General features: G+C 43.2%; 3 protein-coding genes and 2 long non-coding RNA genes across 5 annotated transcripts in view; 2 read left to right on the plus strand and 3 right to left on the minus strand.

Annotated features, from left to right (window-relative positions):
• LOC123520236 (liprin-alpha-1-like) overlaps positions 1 to 3,368 on the minus strand; it is a 68,947-nt gene extending 65,579 nt beyond the window's left edge. Inside the window, 1 exon segment of the mRNA XM_045282384.1 lies at positions 2,640 to 3,368. Coding sequence (XP_045138319.1) covers positions 2,640 to 2,888 — 249 coding nt within the window. The 5' untranslated portion in view covers positions 2,889 to 3,368.
• Positions 3,369 to 6,722: 3,354 nt separating this feature from the next.
• LOC123520360 lies at positions 6,723 to 7,080 on the plus strand. The gene is made up of 2 exons (XR_006679250.1): positions 6,723 to 6,874; positions 6,924 to 7,080. It is a non-coding gene; the product is annotated as an uncharacterized LOC123520360 (long non-coding RNA).
• Positions 7,081 to 7,940: 860 nt separating this feature from the next.
• On the plus strand, positions 7,941 to 8,299 carry LOC123520436. Its single transcript, XR_006679255.1, has 2 exons — positions 7,941 to 7,970; positions 8,002 to 8,299. It is a non-coding gene; the product is annotated as an uncharacterized LOC123520436 (long non-coding RNA).
• Positions 8,300 to 9,577: 1,278 nt separating this feature from the next.
• Positions 9,578 to 12,577, minus strand: LOC123502168 (thymidine kinase, cytosolic-like). Its single transcript, XM_045251433.1, has 5 exons — positions 12,480 to 12,577; positions 12,267 to 12,393; positions 11,296 to 11,421; positions 10,642 to 10,776; positions 9,578 to 9,667 (listed from the first exon to the last, which is right to left on the minus strand). The coding sequence occupies exons 1-5, from the start codon at positions 12,575 to 12,577 to the stop codon at positions 9,578 to 9,580; spliced, it is 576 nt and encodes a 191-aa protein (XP_045107368.1).
• Positions 11,370 to 16,752, minus strand: LOC123520295 (ankyrin repeat domain-containing protein 27-like). Its single transcript, XM_045282515.1, is given in 4 exon segments — positions 11,370 to 11,505; positions 12,480 to 12,592; positions 13,347 to 14,559; positions 14,562 to 16,752. Coding segments are annotated over 2 exon segments (2,655 nt in total). The 5' UTR covers positions 16,054 to 16,752; the 3' UTR covers positions 11,370 to 11,505; positions 12,480 to 12,592; positions 13,347 to 13,396.
• Between the last annotated feature and the right edge of the window lie 2,319 nt (positions 16,753 to 19,071).

The raw sequence follows: 19,071 nt of genomic DNA on the forward strand, positions 1-19,071 counted from the left end.
TACTAGCTTATTCATGCCTTTACTGGTTTATTCAGACCTTATACTGGCTTAATCAGACCTTTTACTGGTTTATTCATGCCTTTTCTGGCTTATTCGGACCTTTACTGGCTTAGTCGGACCTTTACTGGCTGATTTGGACCTTATACTGGCTTATTCGGACCTTTACTGGCTGATTTGGACCTTATACTGGCTTATTCGGACCTTTTACTGGCTTATTCGGACCTTATTAAAAATGGAAGAGACAATGAACCAGTAGTGCAAACAGGCAGTGCATTTAATGAAAGTCGTAACCAAATCCTTCACTTCTGGATAACTCTTGTGACCTTTCAGGGAACTGGCTACTCAGTATGCCTTTTTTTTTATTATTGTTTTGCCCTTAGCCAGTTTTCTCTCCTGCATAAAATAAAAAGGATAAAAATAAATAAAAAAAAATGTAAAGTAACACCAAAATAATTGTTTGAAATTGTCACTAAAAATAATTACAATATATTACCTAAAATATTACAACGATAACATTTATTATTTATTTATTTATTTATTTATCTATTTATCTATTTTTTTTTTTTATGCGAGGGAGACTGACCAAGAGCAACAAAAAATGGAGAAAAAAAAGGCCCAGTGGATTGGCAGTTAGTTCCCTTAGAGCCATTAAGAGTTGTCCAAAAGTGAGGGACAAATGTGTTGACGCCTCCCTCTTAAAGGAAGTCAAGTCGTAGGAAGATGGAAACACAGAAGCAGGCAGGGAGTTCCAGAGTGTGCCACAGGAACATGGAAATACAGGAGATGGAAACAGAGAACATGGAAATACAGATAGAAATACAGAAGATGGAAATACAGGAGATGGAAATAGGAAAATGGAAATACTGAAGCAGGCAAAGTTCCAGAATGTGCCACAGGAAGATGGAAATAGAGATGGAAATAGGGAAGATGGAAATACAGAAGCAGGCAGGGAGTTCCAGAGTTTACCAGAGGAAGATGGAAATACAGGAGCTGGAAATACAGAAGCAGGCAGGGAGTTCCAGAGTGAGAAGAGGAAGGTATGAATAGCAAACGACAACTTCAAAGATGCTAAAAACAATCAATATATCATTCTAAACAAAGAAATACAATTAAAACAAACATTTCCTAAAACAACTTCAAACATCCCACGTCAAATATACAACTAGGGAGTGTCAAAACATGTGTCCCTGAATTTTGGTTACCCCATGTGTCTTTTAACCCCTTGAGTAATGACGATTTTCATATTCATTCTGCTTACAATCTGATCCCTTTCTACAGCTTCAGAAACTCATGTGGGGGATTAAAATAGTGAGGACTGTGGCCATTAATATTCTGACCTCCATAGACCCTTCCTAATGTCAATAAAATGGTCTAATGGTACACAAATCTCAAGGTAAAAATGTGTCCCAGTACTGAAGGGGTTAAAATATTCTGCCCTCCATAGAACCTTCCTAATGTCAATAAAATGGTCTAATGGTACACAAATCTCAAGGTAAAAATGTGTCCCAGTACTGAAGGGGTTAAAATAGTGAAGACTGTGGCCATTAATCTTCTGCCTTCCATAGACCCTTCCTAATGTCAATAAAATCGTCTAATGGTACACAAATCTCAAGGTAAAAATGTGTCCCAGTACTGAAGGGGTTAAAAACTGCTTCATGGTCGTTAAATCTTTGACCAGACATTACGTACAACAGAAGGGAAGTTTTTCAATCAATCATCACTTCTCAGGAAACAAAGAATGGCCAGTAATTAAAGATATGAAGGTCTGACAACTTAAAACTGACAGATTACACGTTATCTATCATATACTACTGCAAAACTGTGAAAAAAGGTCCAAATCAGCCACAACACTGGTCCGAATTAGCCACAACACTGGTCCGAATTAGCCATAACATTGGTCCAAATTAGCCACAACACTGGTCCAAATCGGCCACAACACTGGTCCGAATTAGCCATAACATTGGTACGAATCAGCCACAACACTGGTCCAAATTTAATCCAAGCGAGCCAAGGTCCTCTCACTAACCTAATCTAACCTAACCTAATCTCTCTCTCTCTCTCGCTCTCTCACTAACGTAACCTAACCTAACATAACACCAAATCTCCCAGTCACTCCCACACTCTCCCAGGCTCTCCCACCCTCTCACTTCACCTTGTAACGACCCAAAATTAACACTCACTTCCTCTCTCTCACTCTCACTAACGTAACCTAACCTAACGTAATACCAACTCTCCCAGTCACTCCCACACTCTCCCAGGCTCTCACTTGACCTTGTAATGATCCAAAGATAACACTCACTTTCTCTCTCTCTCTCTCTCTCTCTCTCTGTCTAACCTAACGTACCACCACCTCTCCCAGTCACTCCCACACTCTCCCTCTCCCTCTCCCAGACTCTCACCTGCGGCAAATTGGCATCGAGCTGTCTCTACAAAGTATCTCCCACTCCCTCTCTCTCTCTAACCTAACCTAACGCACCACCACCTCTCCCAGTCACTCCCACACTCTCCCAGACTCTCACCTGCGGCAAATTGGCATCGAGCTGTCTCTACAAACTATCTCCCACTCCCTCTCTCTCTCTAACCTAACCTAACGCACCACCACCTCTCCCAGTCACTCCCACACTCTCCCAGACTCTCACCTGCGGCAAATTGGCATCAAGCTGTCTCTGCAAGCTGTCTCTCTCCTTCTCGAGCTCCTGGTACTTGGTCTCCAGTTCGCTGAGTCTCTCCTGGGTCTCTCTCACCGTGTCCAGCAGTTTGTCTCTCTCGTCCAGCATTGACACCATTAGTTGCTCGAAATTGGCGTCATCCCCGCTGAACTGCGAGCCCCTGGGGGTGATGCCGTCCTCCGCTATGGTGGGCATCACATCACACATCATATTCCACATCTTGGACGTCGAGGGGGAGAAATAGCGGGGAAAATGTAGATATCCTAGTTCTTATCCTGCCAAGTGGGTAGTGGCTTTTCTTTTGTGTTTTACGCCGCGCCCCTCTTTATTTCGGCCTCCTGGTTCATCTTACCGGGTGATACGACACACAGGTACACGCTACGCACGCTACACGACACGCCATACTCAGATATCCGGTGAAAAACGGCAAAATGGTGTAGCTATGTGGTGAGGAGCGGCTATCGAGCGGCAGCCATTTTGAACACTACCTCAGTCTGCCCGTGTTCCGATCTGGCTGTGACTTCCACCTTGTTTTTTGCCATTTATCCTTCATTCTGACCTCTTTTGACCCCAGTGGATGAAAAAGGCATTAATTCACTACTATTTAAGCCTTTTTGGTGCATTGTGAAGGGTTAATAAAGGCGTGGGGACGGGTAAATGACGGGGGTTTATATGGTAAGGTTGTGGTGGCCTTGTTATATAGTACAGCGGGTGGGTATGAATGAAGGCTGTGATGACACCACCACACACCACCACACCACCTCACACCACCCCCCGCCACCCCCTCTACACCCTCTACACCTCCTCTTTATGTATGCCTAAAGTAAATGGTTATACCGGCATATTTGTCAATGGTGTGTGTGCGTGTGTGTGTGTGTGTGTCTAGACAGAGCTAAGAATGACAGCTTAAGTGTTTTTATTTGTATTTTGGGGTTATAAGGCGTTGTTTTTGTTTTGTATGTATAGAAAGAATTATAATGAAACTGTATCTTTGTTTTAATGTAGCAAAGGACACGTACAGGTTAACGAAATAATTAAAAAAGAAATTAAAAGAAATTAAATTGGGCGGAGTTGAAAATGACAGCTTGTGTGTTTTTTGTTTTATTTTGACTTATAAGGCGTTGTTTTTGTTGGACATGTATCAATTGACTTATAATGACACTATAGCTTCCTTTTTATGTAGCAAAGGACACGTACAGATTAACGATAAAATAAATAAATAAAAGAAATTAAATTGGGCGGAGATGAAAATGACAGCTTGTTTTTTTTATTTTTATTTTGATTTATAATGCGTTAATTTTGTTGGATATGTATACAATGACTTATAATGACACTATATCTTCTTTTTTTTCATGTATGACACGTACCGGCTAACGAAACAATAAAAAATAAATAAATAAAAAAAAATTGGGCGAAGTTGAAAATGACAGCTTGTATCTTTTTTTTGTTTTTTGGCTTATAAGGCGTTGCTTTTGTTGGATATATATTAATTGACCTTTAATGACACTATATCTTCTTTTTTTCATGTATGGAGGACGCGTACAGGTTAAGGAAACAATTAAAAAACCAAATGAGAAAGAAAAATGTCTACCGAGTACGTTTGTGTAGGTTAAAAATGACAGCTTGTGGGTATTCTTATTTTTACTTTACTCTTGTTAAATATGTATTGACTGAAATAATAGCGAAAATTTATATCTTCTATTTATTTTATGTATATGAGGGACACGCACCGGTTAACGAAACAATATAAAAAAATAAATGAATATATAAATCAAACGAAATAAAAATGTCCATTGAGTTTGTGTGTTGAAATAAAGAATGACAGCTTAAGTGTTCATTATTTTATTTCTTATTTATATTTATCTATTTATTCTATCTTATCTATTTATTTATTTTATTCATTTATTTTCATTTATTTAGTAGGCCTACCTTCTTTTTCTTTTAATGTAAGGGGGACACCGGTTAACAATTAAAGCAATAAAGAAAAATAAGAACTAAATCAAACTAAATATAGATTCACCGAGTATGTGTGACAATGGATGACAAATTTTAAAGCGTTCTTATCTTTATTTTACCTTATAAGACGAAAGACATTGCTTTTGTTCAATATGTATAGGCTGACTTATAAAGAAACAGTATATTCATTTATTTTTACATACATAAAAGATGGACACGTACTGGATAACGAAACAAATGAAGAAAGACAAAATAACAAAAATAATAAAAAAAAAGTTCTACTGAATATGCTTGTTGGATTAAATGACAGCTTAGTGTTTCTATTTCTATTTATTATTATTTTATTTTTATTTATTACAAGGCGTTGCTCTTGTTGAATTGATACCAAAACTGTATCTTCTTTTTTTTCTGTAGAAGGGACACGTACTGGCTAACGAAACAATTAAAAATAAATGAAAATAAATAAAATGTCCACTGAGGCGCCAGTCCCTTAAGAAATATCAGGAATAACCCTTTTTTAAGGATAATGGAAATACAGAAACAGACAAAGAGTTACAGAAATAAAATAAGATGAAATAAAGGTCCACTAAGGCGCCGGTCATAAAAGAAATAGGAATACTCGAAGATTTTAAAGATAATTGTGTTGAAACCTTCCTTAAATCACAGGAAGATGGAAATACAGAAACAGACAGAGAATTAAATAAATAAAACATAAAATAAGATGAAATAAAGGTCAACTAAGGCGCCGGTCATAAAAGAAATAGGAATACTCGAAGATTTTAAAGATAATTGTGTTGAAACCTTCCTTAAATCACAGGAAGATGGAAATACAGACACAGACAGTTAAATAAATAAATATAGAAGAGAACTGAAAAAAATAGATAAATAAAATTAAATTAGAGAAGAAATGAATGTTAATATAATATAAATAATAGTAGCTGCTTGGCTGACAGATAAGGTGAACAGTGTACGATAATCATGACGTCACTGCATCGTCGTTTAGATAAGATAAGACGGAAGATAGTGAAACCTGATATAGACATGTTAAATAAATGTAAATTATTCTGCTTCTCTTGATCTTGTTCATGTTATTGTTGTTTGTTCTGTTTATATTATTGTTGTGGTTAAATATAGATAGTAGTAGTGTAGTAGTAATAACAGCAATAATAATAATAATAATAGTAATAATAGTAATGATAATAATAATAATAATAATGATAATAACAACAACAATACTACTACTACAACTACTACTACTAATAATAATAATGATAAAAAAATAAAAATAATGATAATAATAACAACAATAATAATAATAATAATAATAATAATAGATGTATAAAAAACCACTCATTCAAATATCAATATAAACAATAACGACTCTCTCTCTCTCTCTCTGTGTGTCCTTACCTGGCCGAACAAGGTAAACTAATTAGGTACTCGAGTCAGCCTCCACAGGTGCTACTATGACCTTGCAATCCCCACTTCTCTCTCTCTCTCTCTCAAAAAAAAAAAAAAAATAAATAAATACAAATAATAAAATAAATAAATAGATAAATAAATGAAATAAATAATAAATAAATAAATGAAATAAATAAATAATACTCCAATTTTTTCCTCCAAAACTATAAATTCCTCCACATTTTCCTTATTCCTCCACATTTTCCCTCCATCAATATAAATAAATCCATTTTTTTCCTAACCCACCCCAAAAATATTGACTTTAAAGGGATAACGAGCCTAAATAATGAATAAACCTGAATTTTTCTCGTTTATTCGTGTATTTTGAGTCAAGCATCAGCAATATCTATAAAAAAATATACAGTACAGTGGATTAAAATATTATTGCTTATTATAAAGGCAGAAATTGTCTATTACTAGTATATATTTATCTATTTACACTACGCCATTAGCGAGAATTTAATACAACAAATTATTATGTTATTGCTTGCTTGCTTGTGTGTGTGTGTGTGTTTGGTCAGTCAGTCAGTCAGTCAGTCAGTCAGTCACGTCATTTTATTCCTAGTCAGTCAGTCAGCCAGCTAGTTATAGTCATTCATTCATTTAGTCAGTCAGTCAGTCAGACAGTCATTAATCTATTTCTTCATGCTATCAGTCAGTCAGTCAGCCAGCTAAAGTCATTTATCTAATCCGTCAGCCAGTCAATCAGTCAGCAAGTCATTCAGTCAGTCAGTTAGTCAGTCAATCAATTAGTTAGCGAGTCATCTAGTCAGTCGGTCAGCCAGTCAGTCAATCAATCAATCAATCAATCAATCAATCAATCAATCAATCAATCAGTCAGTCAGTCAGTCAGTCAGTCAGTCACACACACAATACAAGCCAGAGTTCCCTATCAGTCATAAGAGTTTACATTTGACAAGTTTACAAATTATTCTATACACACACACACACACACACACACACACACACACACACACACACACACACACACACACAGCTTAAAACATCACTTTGATTTCCATTACCTTTGCTTTATCACACATCAAAAACCAGAAAATAAAAAAAATTACTATTATTGTAAATGTGAGTGTGTGTGTATGGAATATTTTGATTTATATTTTGTATTTTTGTGCGTTACAATATAGAGCACTTGGAATATTGAAGATTGTGGGGTATATTTAGTGTTTTATGAAGGTATTTAAAGAACACCTGTCTTAAATCACAGGTGAGGGAGAGGAAGCACATTACGAGTGAAATAGTCATATCAAGCACTAAACTAACTGTATTTTGATATAGTTTTGTTATTAGTATTGTTATTGTTGTAGACATGACACCCGAACTCCACGCAGAAACCAAACTTAAAATATTTCATTCATTTGTTGATTTTAAGAGAAATTTGCAATGCTCCATTAAGAAAAACATTACATTGAGACAAATACATGAAGACGTAGATTTTAGGAAAGAAAAACTTGCAACACTCAATTAAAAAAACAAATAAATAACTAAATAATAATAATACATTGAGACAAATACATGAACAGACAGAAATGGAGCTTAAAATATTTGATTCATTTGCAGATTTAAAAAAAGAAAAACTTGCAAGACATTAAGATAACACAACATTGAGACAAGTAAATGGAAAAAAATAAATAAATAAACAGAAAACTTCAAGAAAAGAGAAAAGAAAATACAAAATGAATTGATGTTTCTACAATAAGGAATGTATCTTCATAATTAGGTTAGGTTAGGTTAGGTTGGGCTGGGCTGGGCTGGGCTGGGCTGGGCAGGGCAGGGCTGGGCTGGGCTGGGTTGAGTTAGGTTAAGTTAGGCTAGGCTAGGTTGGATTGGGTTGAGTTGAGTTAGGTTAGGTTAGATTAGGGTTAAGTTAGGTTAGGTTAGTCTGGGGTTGGGTTAGGTTAGGTTAGGTTAGGTTAGGTTAGTTGCAGTGACACAAGGAAACAAAGGCCGAGAGTTTGATTATCCTCGAGCGCTTAGTGTGTTGACGCAATACAAGACAATTACCAGCACGACATACACACACACACACACACACATACACAGGAATGCATAACCAGGTATATTAGCAAGTTCTGAAGGAATATATAAAAAATAAATAAATAAATAAAATAAACAAATAAACAAGCAATAAAAATAATAATAATGAAGAGAGAGAGAGAGAGAGAGAGAGAGAGAGAGAGAGAGAGAGAGAGAGAGAGAGAGAGAGAGAGAGAGAGAGAGAGAGAGAGAGAAACTGAAAAACACACAACACAAAATAATAATAATAATAATAATAATAATAATAATAATAATAATAACAACAACAAAATGCCATCTGAACCAGCTAGGGTGCCTTAGGATGAAATCTGACCTAACTAGGGTGAAAACAAGCTCCTAGGGTGAAATGGATGCACTAGGGTGGAGAGAAGTAATAGCTAGGGTGCGTGAAAAACAAAGGCTAATAGAGTGTGTTAAGCTGCATTAGGGTGAATATATCAAATAGCTAGGGTGATAGATAAAAAAAAAGGGTGACAGGGTATGTAAGGGTATAATAGGGTGAAGATAGATCATAGCTAGGGTGACAGAGACAAAAAGAAAGTGTGATAGGGTGTGTTAAGCTGCATTAGGGTGAATATATCAAATAGCTAGGGTGATAGATAAAAAAAAGGGTGACAGGGTATGTAAGGGTACAATAGGGTGAAGATAGGTCATAGCTAGGGTGACAGAGACAAAAAGAAAGTGTGATAGGGTGTGTTAAGCTGCATTAGGGTGAATATATCAAATAGCTAGGGTGATAGATAAAAAAAAAGGGTGACAGGGTATGTAAGGGTACAATAGGGTGAAGATAGGTCATAGCTAGGGTGACAGAGACAAAAAGAAAGTGTGATAGGGTGTGTTAGGCTGCATTAGGGTGAATATATCAAATAGCTAGGGAGACAAAATATCATAGGGTACAATAGGGTGGAAATAGGTCAAGGTAGGGTGACTGGGATAAAAACAAACCCTGATAGATAATATTAGGGTGAATATAAGTAATAGCTAGGGTGACTGAGATAAAATATAGGGTGATAGAGTATGTTAGGGTGACAATAGGTAATAACTAGGATGATAGAGTGAATTAGGGTAAATGTAAGTAATAGCTAGGGTGACTGATATAAAAACAAGGCCAGATAGGGTGAATATGGGTAATGGCTAGGATGACAGACAAAACATAGGGTGAAAGAGTGAATTAGGGTGAATACAAGTAATAGCTAGGGTGAGATAAAAAAAAAAACAAGGGTGATAGGATGTGGTAGGGTGAAATAGGCAATAACTAGGGTGACAGACAAAACAAGAGGGTGATAGAGTGAATTAGGGTGAAAACAGGCAATCTTTAGAGTGAATACGGGTGAATATATATAAAAGCTAGGGTGACAGACAAAAACAAGGGAGGTAGGGTATGTTAGTGTGCGTTAGGGTGAATAAATCCAACAGCTAGGGTGAGTGAGGCAGACCTACAGCAATATAAGGTGCAGGGCAGAGAGAGGGGCAGGGTGAGGGCTGCTAGTGGTGTGGCAGGGTGTACCAGGGTGTGTCAGGGTGTGCTAGGGTGTTTTCAGTGTGACACCCCCATGTTCTGGCAGTTTTCCTTGTCCGCTAAACATTTTCTTGCTACACTCTCGATCTCTTTTTCCTGTTGGAGAGAGAGAGAGAGAGAGAGAGAGAGAGAGAGAGAGAGAGAGAGAGAGAGAGAGAGAGAGAGAGAGAGAGAGAGAGAGAGAGAGAGTTAATAATGATAATAGTAATAATAGAAATACATGTCAATCTTTCTATCAATCTTACATATAACAGAAAAACCTTATTAATTTTAGGAAGAAAAAATAAATAAATAAATCAAATAAATAAAACAATTAGAAAAAAAAAAAAAACTATATAAAAAAAATCAAATAAATAAATAAATAAATAAATAAACACAGAGGTCAGCCACACTTGTTATGTATTACTTGTGTGTGTGTGTGTGTGTGTGTGTGTGTGTGTGTGTGTTTACCTAGTTGTAGTTTTCCATGGCCTGGGCTTTACGCTGGTGTGGCCCCGTCTCCATATCTACACTTATCCAATGTTTCTTTCAAGCTCTGCACACTCATTGCTGACACCACTTCCTCACTCAAACTGTTCCAAGTCTCAACACATCTTTGCGGGAATCTGTATTTTTTAACATCTCTCAGACATCTTCCCTTCCTCAGCTTCTTACTATGCGATCTTGTGCTTCTAATGTCATATTCTTCCCTCTGGATCAGTTTCTCATTATCCACTTGATCCATTCCGTTAATCAATTTATAAACTTGTATCAGATCCTCTCTCTCTCTCTTCTCTGTTCCAGGGTTGGTAGATCCATAGCCTTTAGTCTCTCCTTCAAATTCGGAAACCACTCTTGTAGCCATTTTTTGTAGTCTCTCCAATTTCCTTATGTGTTTCTTTTTATGGGGAGTCCACACAACTCCTGCATATTCCAATCTAGGTCTTATTTTAGTACTTATCAATTTCTTGTGTGTGTGTGTGTGTGTGTGTGTGTGTTTACCTGTATAGTCTTGAGAGGCAGCTGCTGGTGGGGTGACAGGAGTGGTCTCTTTTCAGGTGACGGCAGGGGTGACGTGTGGAAGTAACAGGTGCGACAGGTGGCGATATATTTGTCACTGCCCCCTATCACCTCCAGCTGGTAGGGATTCATTAGGTCAGGTCAGGTTAGGTTAAGTTATGTTATTTTAGTTAGGTTAGGTTAGATAAGGTTAAGTAAGGTAAGGTTAGATTAAGTTAGGTAAGGTTAAGTTAGATTAGGTTAGGTTAGAAAGAGAGAGCAAAGAGTAATATCAAAGAGTAAGATCAGAGAGAGAGAGAGAGAGAGAGAGAGAGAGAGAGAGAGAGAGAGAGAGAGAGAGAGAGAGAGAGAGAGAGAGAGAGAGAGAGAGAGAGAGAGAGCAATTTATCCACCACACACCACAAAAATTACCCATATACACCACACACCACCACAACCACCACAAAGCATCCAAACACACCCCAACACTACCAAAAACACCTTAACACACCAAATACACCCCCAAAAACACCACAAAAACACCCAAATACACCACAAAACACCCAAACATACCACCATACCCCCAAAACACCATAAACACACACCAAAAACACCCCAGAAACACACCACACACCTCCACACACACACCACACTCACCGCAGTTTCCGTGGAGGTCCTCTTGGTATAGTGACCCTCCTGGAAACACACCATGCACACAGCACTGAGCTTCACCACACTCTCTGCCAGGGGAACCAATTGTAGGATGTTGCCGAAGCCCTGACGCTGGAAGGTGCCGTCCAGCGCTGCCACTATCACTGTCTTCCCTCGATTGGCCATTTTTTCGGCAAATTGTACTGTGTCTGGGAACTGTTGGGGGGGGGGAGGAGGAGGAGGAGGAGGAGGAGGAGGAGGAGGAGGAGGAGGAGGAGGAGGAGGAGGAGGAGGAGGAGGAGGAGGAGGAGGAGGAGGAGGAGGAGGAGGAGGAGGAGGAGGAAAAAAAAGGATATTAGGAGAAAAAGGAGGAGGAGGAAGAGGAGATAAAAATGAGGAAGAGGAAGAGAATGAGATAGAAAGAGGAAGAAGAGGAGGAGATAAGAGGAAGGGAAGGATAGGAGAGGAAGAGTTGTAGGCATTAAAGCATTGTTAAGAAAGGAAGAGAAGGAGGAAGATGAAAAAGAGGAAGAGGAGGAGTGAGAAGGATAATATAAGAGGAGGAGGAGGAGGAGGAGGAGGAGGAGGAAATAAACAAACCAAACATAAATAAAAAAAAAATAAATAAATAAATAAATAAAATATTGCAATGTATAGTAATATTTTTAAGGCTATTCTGTAACTTTTCATACCAACAATAAAAATAATCATAGACTACTACTACTACTACTACTACTACTACTACTACTACTACTACTACAACCACTACTCCTACTACTACTACTACTTGAGAAAAGGAAGATGTTTTTGTGAAGGAAGGAAGGAAGGACTGTAGGAAAGAAGTAAAGGCTTGTAATGTCTTGAGAAACACACACACACACCTTACTACTACTACTACCACTACTACAGCAACTACAACTACTACTACTGCAACAACTAATACAATAACTACAACTACTACTACTACTACTACTTACAAATTGTCCCTCATCAATGCCAATGATAGAATAGCTGTTGGCCGCCTCCTCCAGCTCCTGCAGTCGGGTGGCGGACACAGCCGGCAACACCTGCTTGTCGTGTGTGGCCAGGGCACTGTTGTCGTACCTGGTGGTGGTGGTGGTGGTGGTAGTGGTGTAGCATTCAATCTAACCTAATGTGTGTGTGTGTGTGTGTGTGTGTGTGTGTCTCACCTGAGGTCGTTGGCGTACTTGACCACGAGGCATCGGTGTTTAGCCAGCTGGTAGCGCCGCAGCCGCCGCATCAGCTCTGTTGTCTTCCCAGAGAACATTGGCCCAAAGATCACCTGCAACACATCCCACCTTAGTGCACACACACACACACACACACACACAAAATAATTGGAGAAGTATTGAACTTATTGAGGAACATAAGAGTGGCGTCAGATATTTAGATGAAGAAATGATGAAGAAAATAATTACTGCAATGATAAGACCGAGGCTTGAATATGCAACAATACAGTGGGCTCCGAACTTAAAGAAACACATAAGGAAACTAGAGAAAGTACAGAGGGCTGCAACAAAAATGGTGCCTGACTTAAGAGATTTGACTTATGAAGACAGGCTGAAAAGAATGCAACTTCCGACCCTGGAAAACAGAAGAGAAAGGGAGACCTGATAGCAATATACAGAGTGATGATTGGCATGGAAAAAATGGATAGGGAAGATCTGTGTATGTGGAATGAAAGAATGTCGAGAGGGCATGGGAAAAACTAAAATGGCCACTTATAGGAGAGATGTGAAAAATATAGCTTCCCTCATAGAAGGGTGGAAGCATGGAATAGTTTAGACGTGGAAGTGGTCAACGCAAGGAATATTCATGATTTTAAGAAAAAGCTGGACATTAATAGATATGGAGACGGGACAACACGAGCATAGCTCTTTTCCCGTATGTTACAATTAGGTAAACAATTAGGTAAATACACACACACACACACACACACACACACACACACACACACACACACACACACACACACACACACACACACACACACACACACAGTGAATGGCATGATGCAGGTGGTGGTGGTGACTCACTATGCAGGGTGGGTGTGTAGGGTGTGGTGGGGCGTGGTGGGGGGCAGCCACTACTGTGATGTGGCCCGGCCCAGCAGCACCTCCACCACACGCCAGTGGCCGTACTCCTCTGCCTCCTGGATGGGTGAGCGGCTGGCCAGATTGGAGAGGCCCTGTGAGGCCCCCAGGCGCAGCAGCAGGCCAGCGGCCTCGGCCTGGCCGCTGGCGCAGCACATGTGCAGGGCCGTGTTGCCCAGGATGTCTGTCAGGTCCAGCGTGGCACCGTGCCGGGCCAGGTCTGCCAGCAGCTCTGTGTGGCCGCTGCGCACGGCCAGGTGCAGCGGGGTGAGGCCCTGGTCCAGGGTCTGCACGTTGGGGTTCGCACCGTGCCGCAGCAGCAGCCTGGCCAGCCTGGGGTGGCCACCCGCCACGGCCTCGTGCAGTGCAGTGCGGCCCTGGCTGTCGCAGGCATTGATGGGGGCCATGTAGGGGGCGCCCTGCACACCCTGGCTGGGGGGTGCCTTGACCACACACTGGGCACACTGGCACAGTGGGTGGCACAGGGCAGGGGTGGGGGCGGCCTTGCTTGGGGTAGCCGTGGGGTCCACAGTGTCATAGTCAATGCCTAGGTAGAAACAAGCGAGGCGCTCATCCCCAACACGCACTGCCTTCAGCATCTTGTCACCACTGGCCCGGCTGGCCTCCAGGCGGCCCCTCCCCTGGGGGCTGCCTGGGCCGTCTAGGTGTGCACTGGGGCTGTGAGGCACAATGGCAGCTGCCAGCCTGGCCCTGGCACGGCCCAGGGTGTCGGTGGAGGGGGCCTTGCCACGGGCGTCCAGGATGGCTCGCACGATGAGCTGGTTGTGGGCGCACTCAATGGCTGTGAGGCGACGGCGGTTGGTGAGGATCAGGGGCAGGCCCAGGGCCACCAGGCGGTCCAGCAGCAGCTCCACGATGGCCAGGTGGCCCCACCGGGCGGCCAAGTGCAGCGGGGTGTCCAGGGCCGTGTTTTGGCTGTTCACATCCACGTGTCGGCCCACAGACTCTGCATAGAAGAGCAGCGCCTTGACACAGGTTGAATGGCCGTGCAGGGCTGCCAGGTGCAGGGCTGTGTTCTGCTCCCTGTCCGTGGCATTGATGTCTGCTCCGGCGTGCAGCAGCAGCAGCAGGGCGTTCTGGTAGCCCCGCTGGGCAGCATGATGCAGGGGAGATGCCCCACGCTGGTCCTTGGCCCCAGGGCTGCCCCACGTCCCACCAGCAGGTCTACCACTGCTGGGCGGCCAAACATGCAGGCCAGGTGCAGGGCGGTGCGGCCCAGGGAGTCCTCCATCGCCAGGCAGGGCCAGGAGTGTTCCTGGGGCTGGCGCAGCACACCCTCGCAGCGCTCACAGCGGCACAGCGGGTGGCACAGCTTGACATCGCTATCTTCCTCCGCAGTGCCCTCCTCACCCTTGTGTGGGCAGCCATGGCCATCCAGCAAGGCCTGCACCTCCTCCACCAAGCCCTGGCGCACACACTCAAAGTACCGCAGGCAGGGGTCCTGCTCCACGCTAAGGTTGGAGGCCATGGCCGCTGGTGGAGTGGAGGGTGGATGCAGCACACTGTCTGCCTCAGGGCAGGCCTCCCCCAGCAGTGCCCCTGAAGCCACGTGCTGCAGGGCTGCCTCCAGGGACGTCAGGTAGAAGTCGTGCTCGCCGCCACCCACTGGCGTGGCAGAGAAGCGGAATAGTCGTAGGAAGGCCAGCTGGGCGGGCCAGGAGGGCAGGCCGGTTCGCACCACCACCACCACCAGTGCTGGCAGCAACTGGTCTGAGGTCATGGGTCCAGCCTCCCGGCCAAGCTGGGCCACAGCTCTCTTGAGGCAGCCAATCTTGCCTAGAGGAGTGGTGTGGTCTGCCAGGCCAGACAGTTCCAGTGTGGCTCGGGTGAGACTGCCGGCCAACACGGGGGGCAGGGCCAGGTCGCTGGGCTGCAGGTCACACAGGGCCTTGAGGGAGTGGTTGAAGCGAGCGTCGTCTGGGGCACGGTGAGTGGCCAGACAGCGCACCAGCCTACCGTGCAGCCCATGCAGCAGGTAACTCTCCACTGCCAGCCCCAACAACCCCAGCCCCGCTCCGCCCTGTCCCTGACCCTCCTCCACTGCCACTTGCAGGGCTTCACAGTACAGTTCACCCACCGCCTCACGCACTGCAGCCACCTCCTCACCCTCCAGCAATGGGTGGGCGGCCTGGAACCCTGCAAGGAGGGCGTCAAGCCTGGCCAAGCCCCGCGAGCCCCCAGCCTCGGCCCACAGCAGCTCCACACAGTCCCGCAGAGAGGAGAGGGAGGTGAGCGGCGCCGGCCCCGCCCCGCGCCCCGCCCCGTGTAGCGCCTCCTCCACACATACCACCTTGTAGCGCCCCAGCTCCTCCTCGTAGAAGGTTTCGTCAAACAGCACCCTGACGTGGCGGGGCGCGTCCTGCTGCCCTTCAACCACCAGCACGCCGCCCTGCAGGGAGGCGCCCTTGCCGTCCAACGTACTGAACTTGGTGTCCGGGTCGTCCTCGTTCGGTACCAGGACGTGTGCCTTCACCACGGCGTCCTCCAGGGGGGAAGCGGGCGCCGCCTGGGCCCGCGGCACGCATACCAGCCAGCCACACCCCGCGGCCTGCTCCAGCAGTGGTCGGTGGTCGCGGGTGAGCGCGGCGAAGAAGGTGTTCTGGGAGAGGTCCTCGTCGTACTCCTCCATGCCGCCGCCGCCGCCAGGTGTGGTGGGTCTACCAGCAGCAGCAGCAGCCGGCCTGGCTCGTGCAGGGATCAATTGGCTCCACGTGACGGTAACACGAGACGAGGCCGGTGAGGCGCCAGGCGTGACGTGGTGACCAGTGACCACAGCCCCGCACCCTCACCCTCGCCCCGCCACGGCCAGCTGGGCCGCCGCCGCCACGCCTCTGCCTCGTCACCGCCGCCCGCCTGTCTTCTCCACAGGACTGGTGCCGTGCTCTCGTCCTGTCTCGCCGTGCTGCACGTCACCCGGGGCCGTGCCGCTATTGACGTGCCGCGACGCATTGCAACACGTACCAAGTCACAAACACCCTCACTCACGCACAATCACTGTCAGGCACAACACCGCCCCTGCTCCATCACCAACATACACCATTAATTATTTGTCTCCTCGAGTCCTGCTACCCTGCCCCTTGCACCACGCCCCCTGCTATTCACTCAACACTCCTCTCCCACTCTGTATAGCTTAATTCCTCCTCACACACACACGTACTGCTCCATCATCTTCCCTTCCACTGCCTGCACCACCACCACCGAGTTAACACTCCTCATAACAGCCTCGTGATAACCCAAACATTATCTGTGGGTGATGATGTGACAGATGTGACAATGACTCGCTACAATGCTTTATCTTGTTAATGCACACACACACACACGCACGCACAACAACTCTCACTCTCTCTCTCTCAATAACATATTTTTGTATTTTATCGAGACACGAATATAGACTATCTTATCAAGAGAGAGAGAGAGAGAGAGAGAGAGAGAGAGAAATGAAAACATCAATAACTTACAATAAACCAACAAAAAACATAAAAACATCAAAACACACACACATCATTGAAAACCCCCAATAACTCGCATTAACCTCTTCAGTACCATGATGTGTTTCCATATTCATTGTGGTTACTATCTAGTGATTTTATAAAGCTTCAGAAACTTATGTTGGTATCAAAATAGTGAAGATTCGGGCCATTAATCTGCTGACCTCCATAAACCCTTCTTAATGTCAATCAAATCGTCTAATCACACCCAAACCCGTGATGAAAATACGTTCCAAAACAAACTGAATAAACCCACGGTACACACACACAACAGGCAACCCAAGAGGCCATTTCCCACTAATACAAGTTAACATACAGGAAATACATAGAAAGGAAATGCCTGAGCGAAATATTTGGGGTTTCTCATTGTTTAGGTTAGTTAACCATTCAAAGATTCGACCTTCCCCCCCTAACCGTAATCCAGCCATCTCTCTCTCTCTCTCTCTGGTAATACAACAATACAACAGCCTTAATACTAGCTCGATTAACAGAGAGAGAGAGAGAGAGAGAGAGAGAGAGAGAGAGAGAGAGAGAGAGAGAGAGAGAGATTGATACATTTATTGATGAATTAATAAATAATTACAACAAAGGAGGAGGATGGATCTTGCCACCCTCCCCCTGGGCAAAGACTTAGGGTTAAAGTATCAAAAATAAAACACTAGACAGTATACATAACAAGAATACAAGTACTTCAATAAATAAATCCAGATATTACACACCTTATTGCATAAACATCCTACAGTGTTGGAGCAAATTGAGGATATTCTGAGTATATCCCTGAGAGTGGTTGAGTCTAGATGGTCAATGAGGCTATACAAGTCATGTTGATCTTGTGGCCTAAATTTAGCAATGAGAGGACATTCCATGATATAGCGAGGCAGAGTGTGTCCCCTTGGTGCAGCACACACCAAGAGAAGCACTGATCGACTTCCCATAAGTATTTGTAGCCTAATATGAAAATTATATATGAAAAGAAAGAAAAAAGAATGGAGGAGCAGAAAAGAGAGTGAGAAAGAGAGTGAGTGAGAGGGAGAAGAGGAGGACGAGGGAGACGAGACGGGGGGAGGGGGTTCAATATAAATTCAAATACATGACCACATATTAAACTTAATTTCTACCTGTATTTGTCCCTTCACGCCAATTGCAGGTTGGGGAATGGTGGCAGGGACGTCCATGATGCTATGCTGGAAGTGTGCAGACGCGGAACCCTTATATACCTCAAATAATCTGAAAAATACGAGACGGAGTATACACGCGTCTGATCTTGTTGAGCTTGGGTTGAATCGCATGGCTCTCACTCTTCCAGCCACCCCTCTTGTCTTATCTAGCATTACTTCCGTTATTTCTGTTCCTATGGTATTTCTAGTAGTCAGTGCGTCTATAGATTTTTTGTCTTGCCATTGGGTATGTCTGGTCAAGTGAGCATCCTAATATAAAGAGTATTTTTGAATTTATAAACAAGGTACTTTATCAGTTTTGGCGCGTAATCTCTCCTGTGACACGCCGGTCTTAACATGCCTTTATTTATGCTGTTTTCTTGTTTCCATGATGTTTGTAATAATGAATTAATGCACAGGATAATTTTTTCATTATTTTGCAATGTCAGTGAAGCCAACATGGTGTAATAAGTGAGATATTGACTTGTTTAGGGGTGTCCTTGAACAAGTTTACGCGGGAAATAATTTTTTACAGGTTCACGAAATACAGCCTTTGTATTTTTTTTTCTTCTTTTGACGCGTTATGTGAATAGAAATCCCTAAAAACACCATGTCACTTGTTTTCTCTCATAAATTATGTAGAAATCTTGTTAACTTGTGACATGAACCATAAATTACCACACCCGGAAAAAAAAATAAATAAATAAAACGAGTTAGACTGCAATGGCTCCTAACCTTCCAGAATGCAGATGCTAAATGAACACCTTAGGGATCATATGCGACTTTTTTTTTTTTTGTTCAGTTTATTTCTCAGAAGACTCACTATTGCCCTACACAAGATAATCTCTCATCAGTCAGCTGTTGGAGGTATAAAGATGCGTCCGTGGTATTACATCGAGTTGTGTTCCTTGTTAGTTCGTGTGTGTTCTTAAGACATTCATATTTGCTGGATGTTTTATTATTTTTTTTCTGGAACCAGGTGCAGGTGGTACATATGAGAAA

Source organism: Portunus trituberculatus, chromosome 1 (genome assembly GCF_017591435.1).
Source record: "Portunus trituberculatus isolate SZX2019 chromosome 1, ASM1759143v1, whole genome shotgun sequence".
Taxonomy (NCBI): Eukaryota; Metazoa; Arthropoda; class Malacostraca; order Decapoda; family Portunidae; genus Portunus; species Portunus trituberculatus.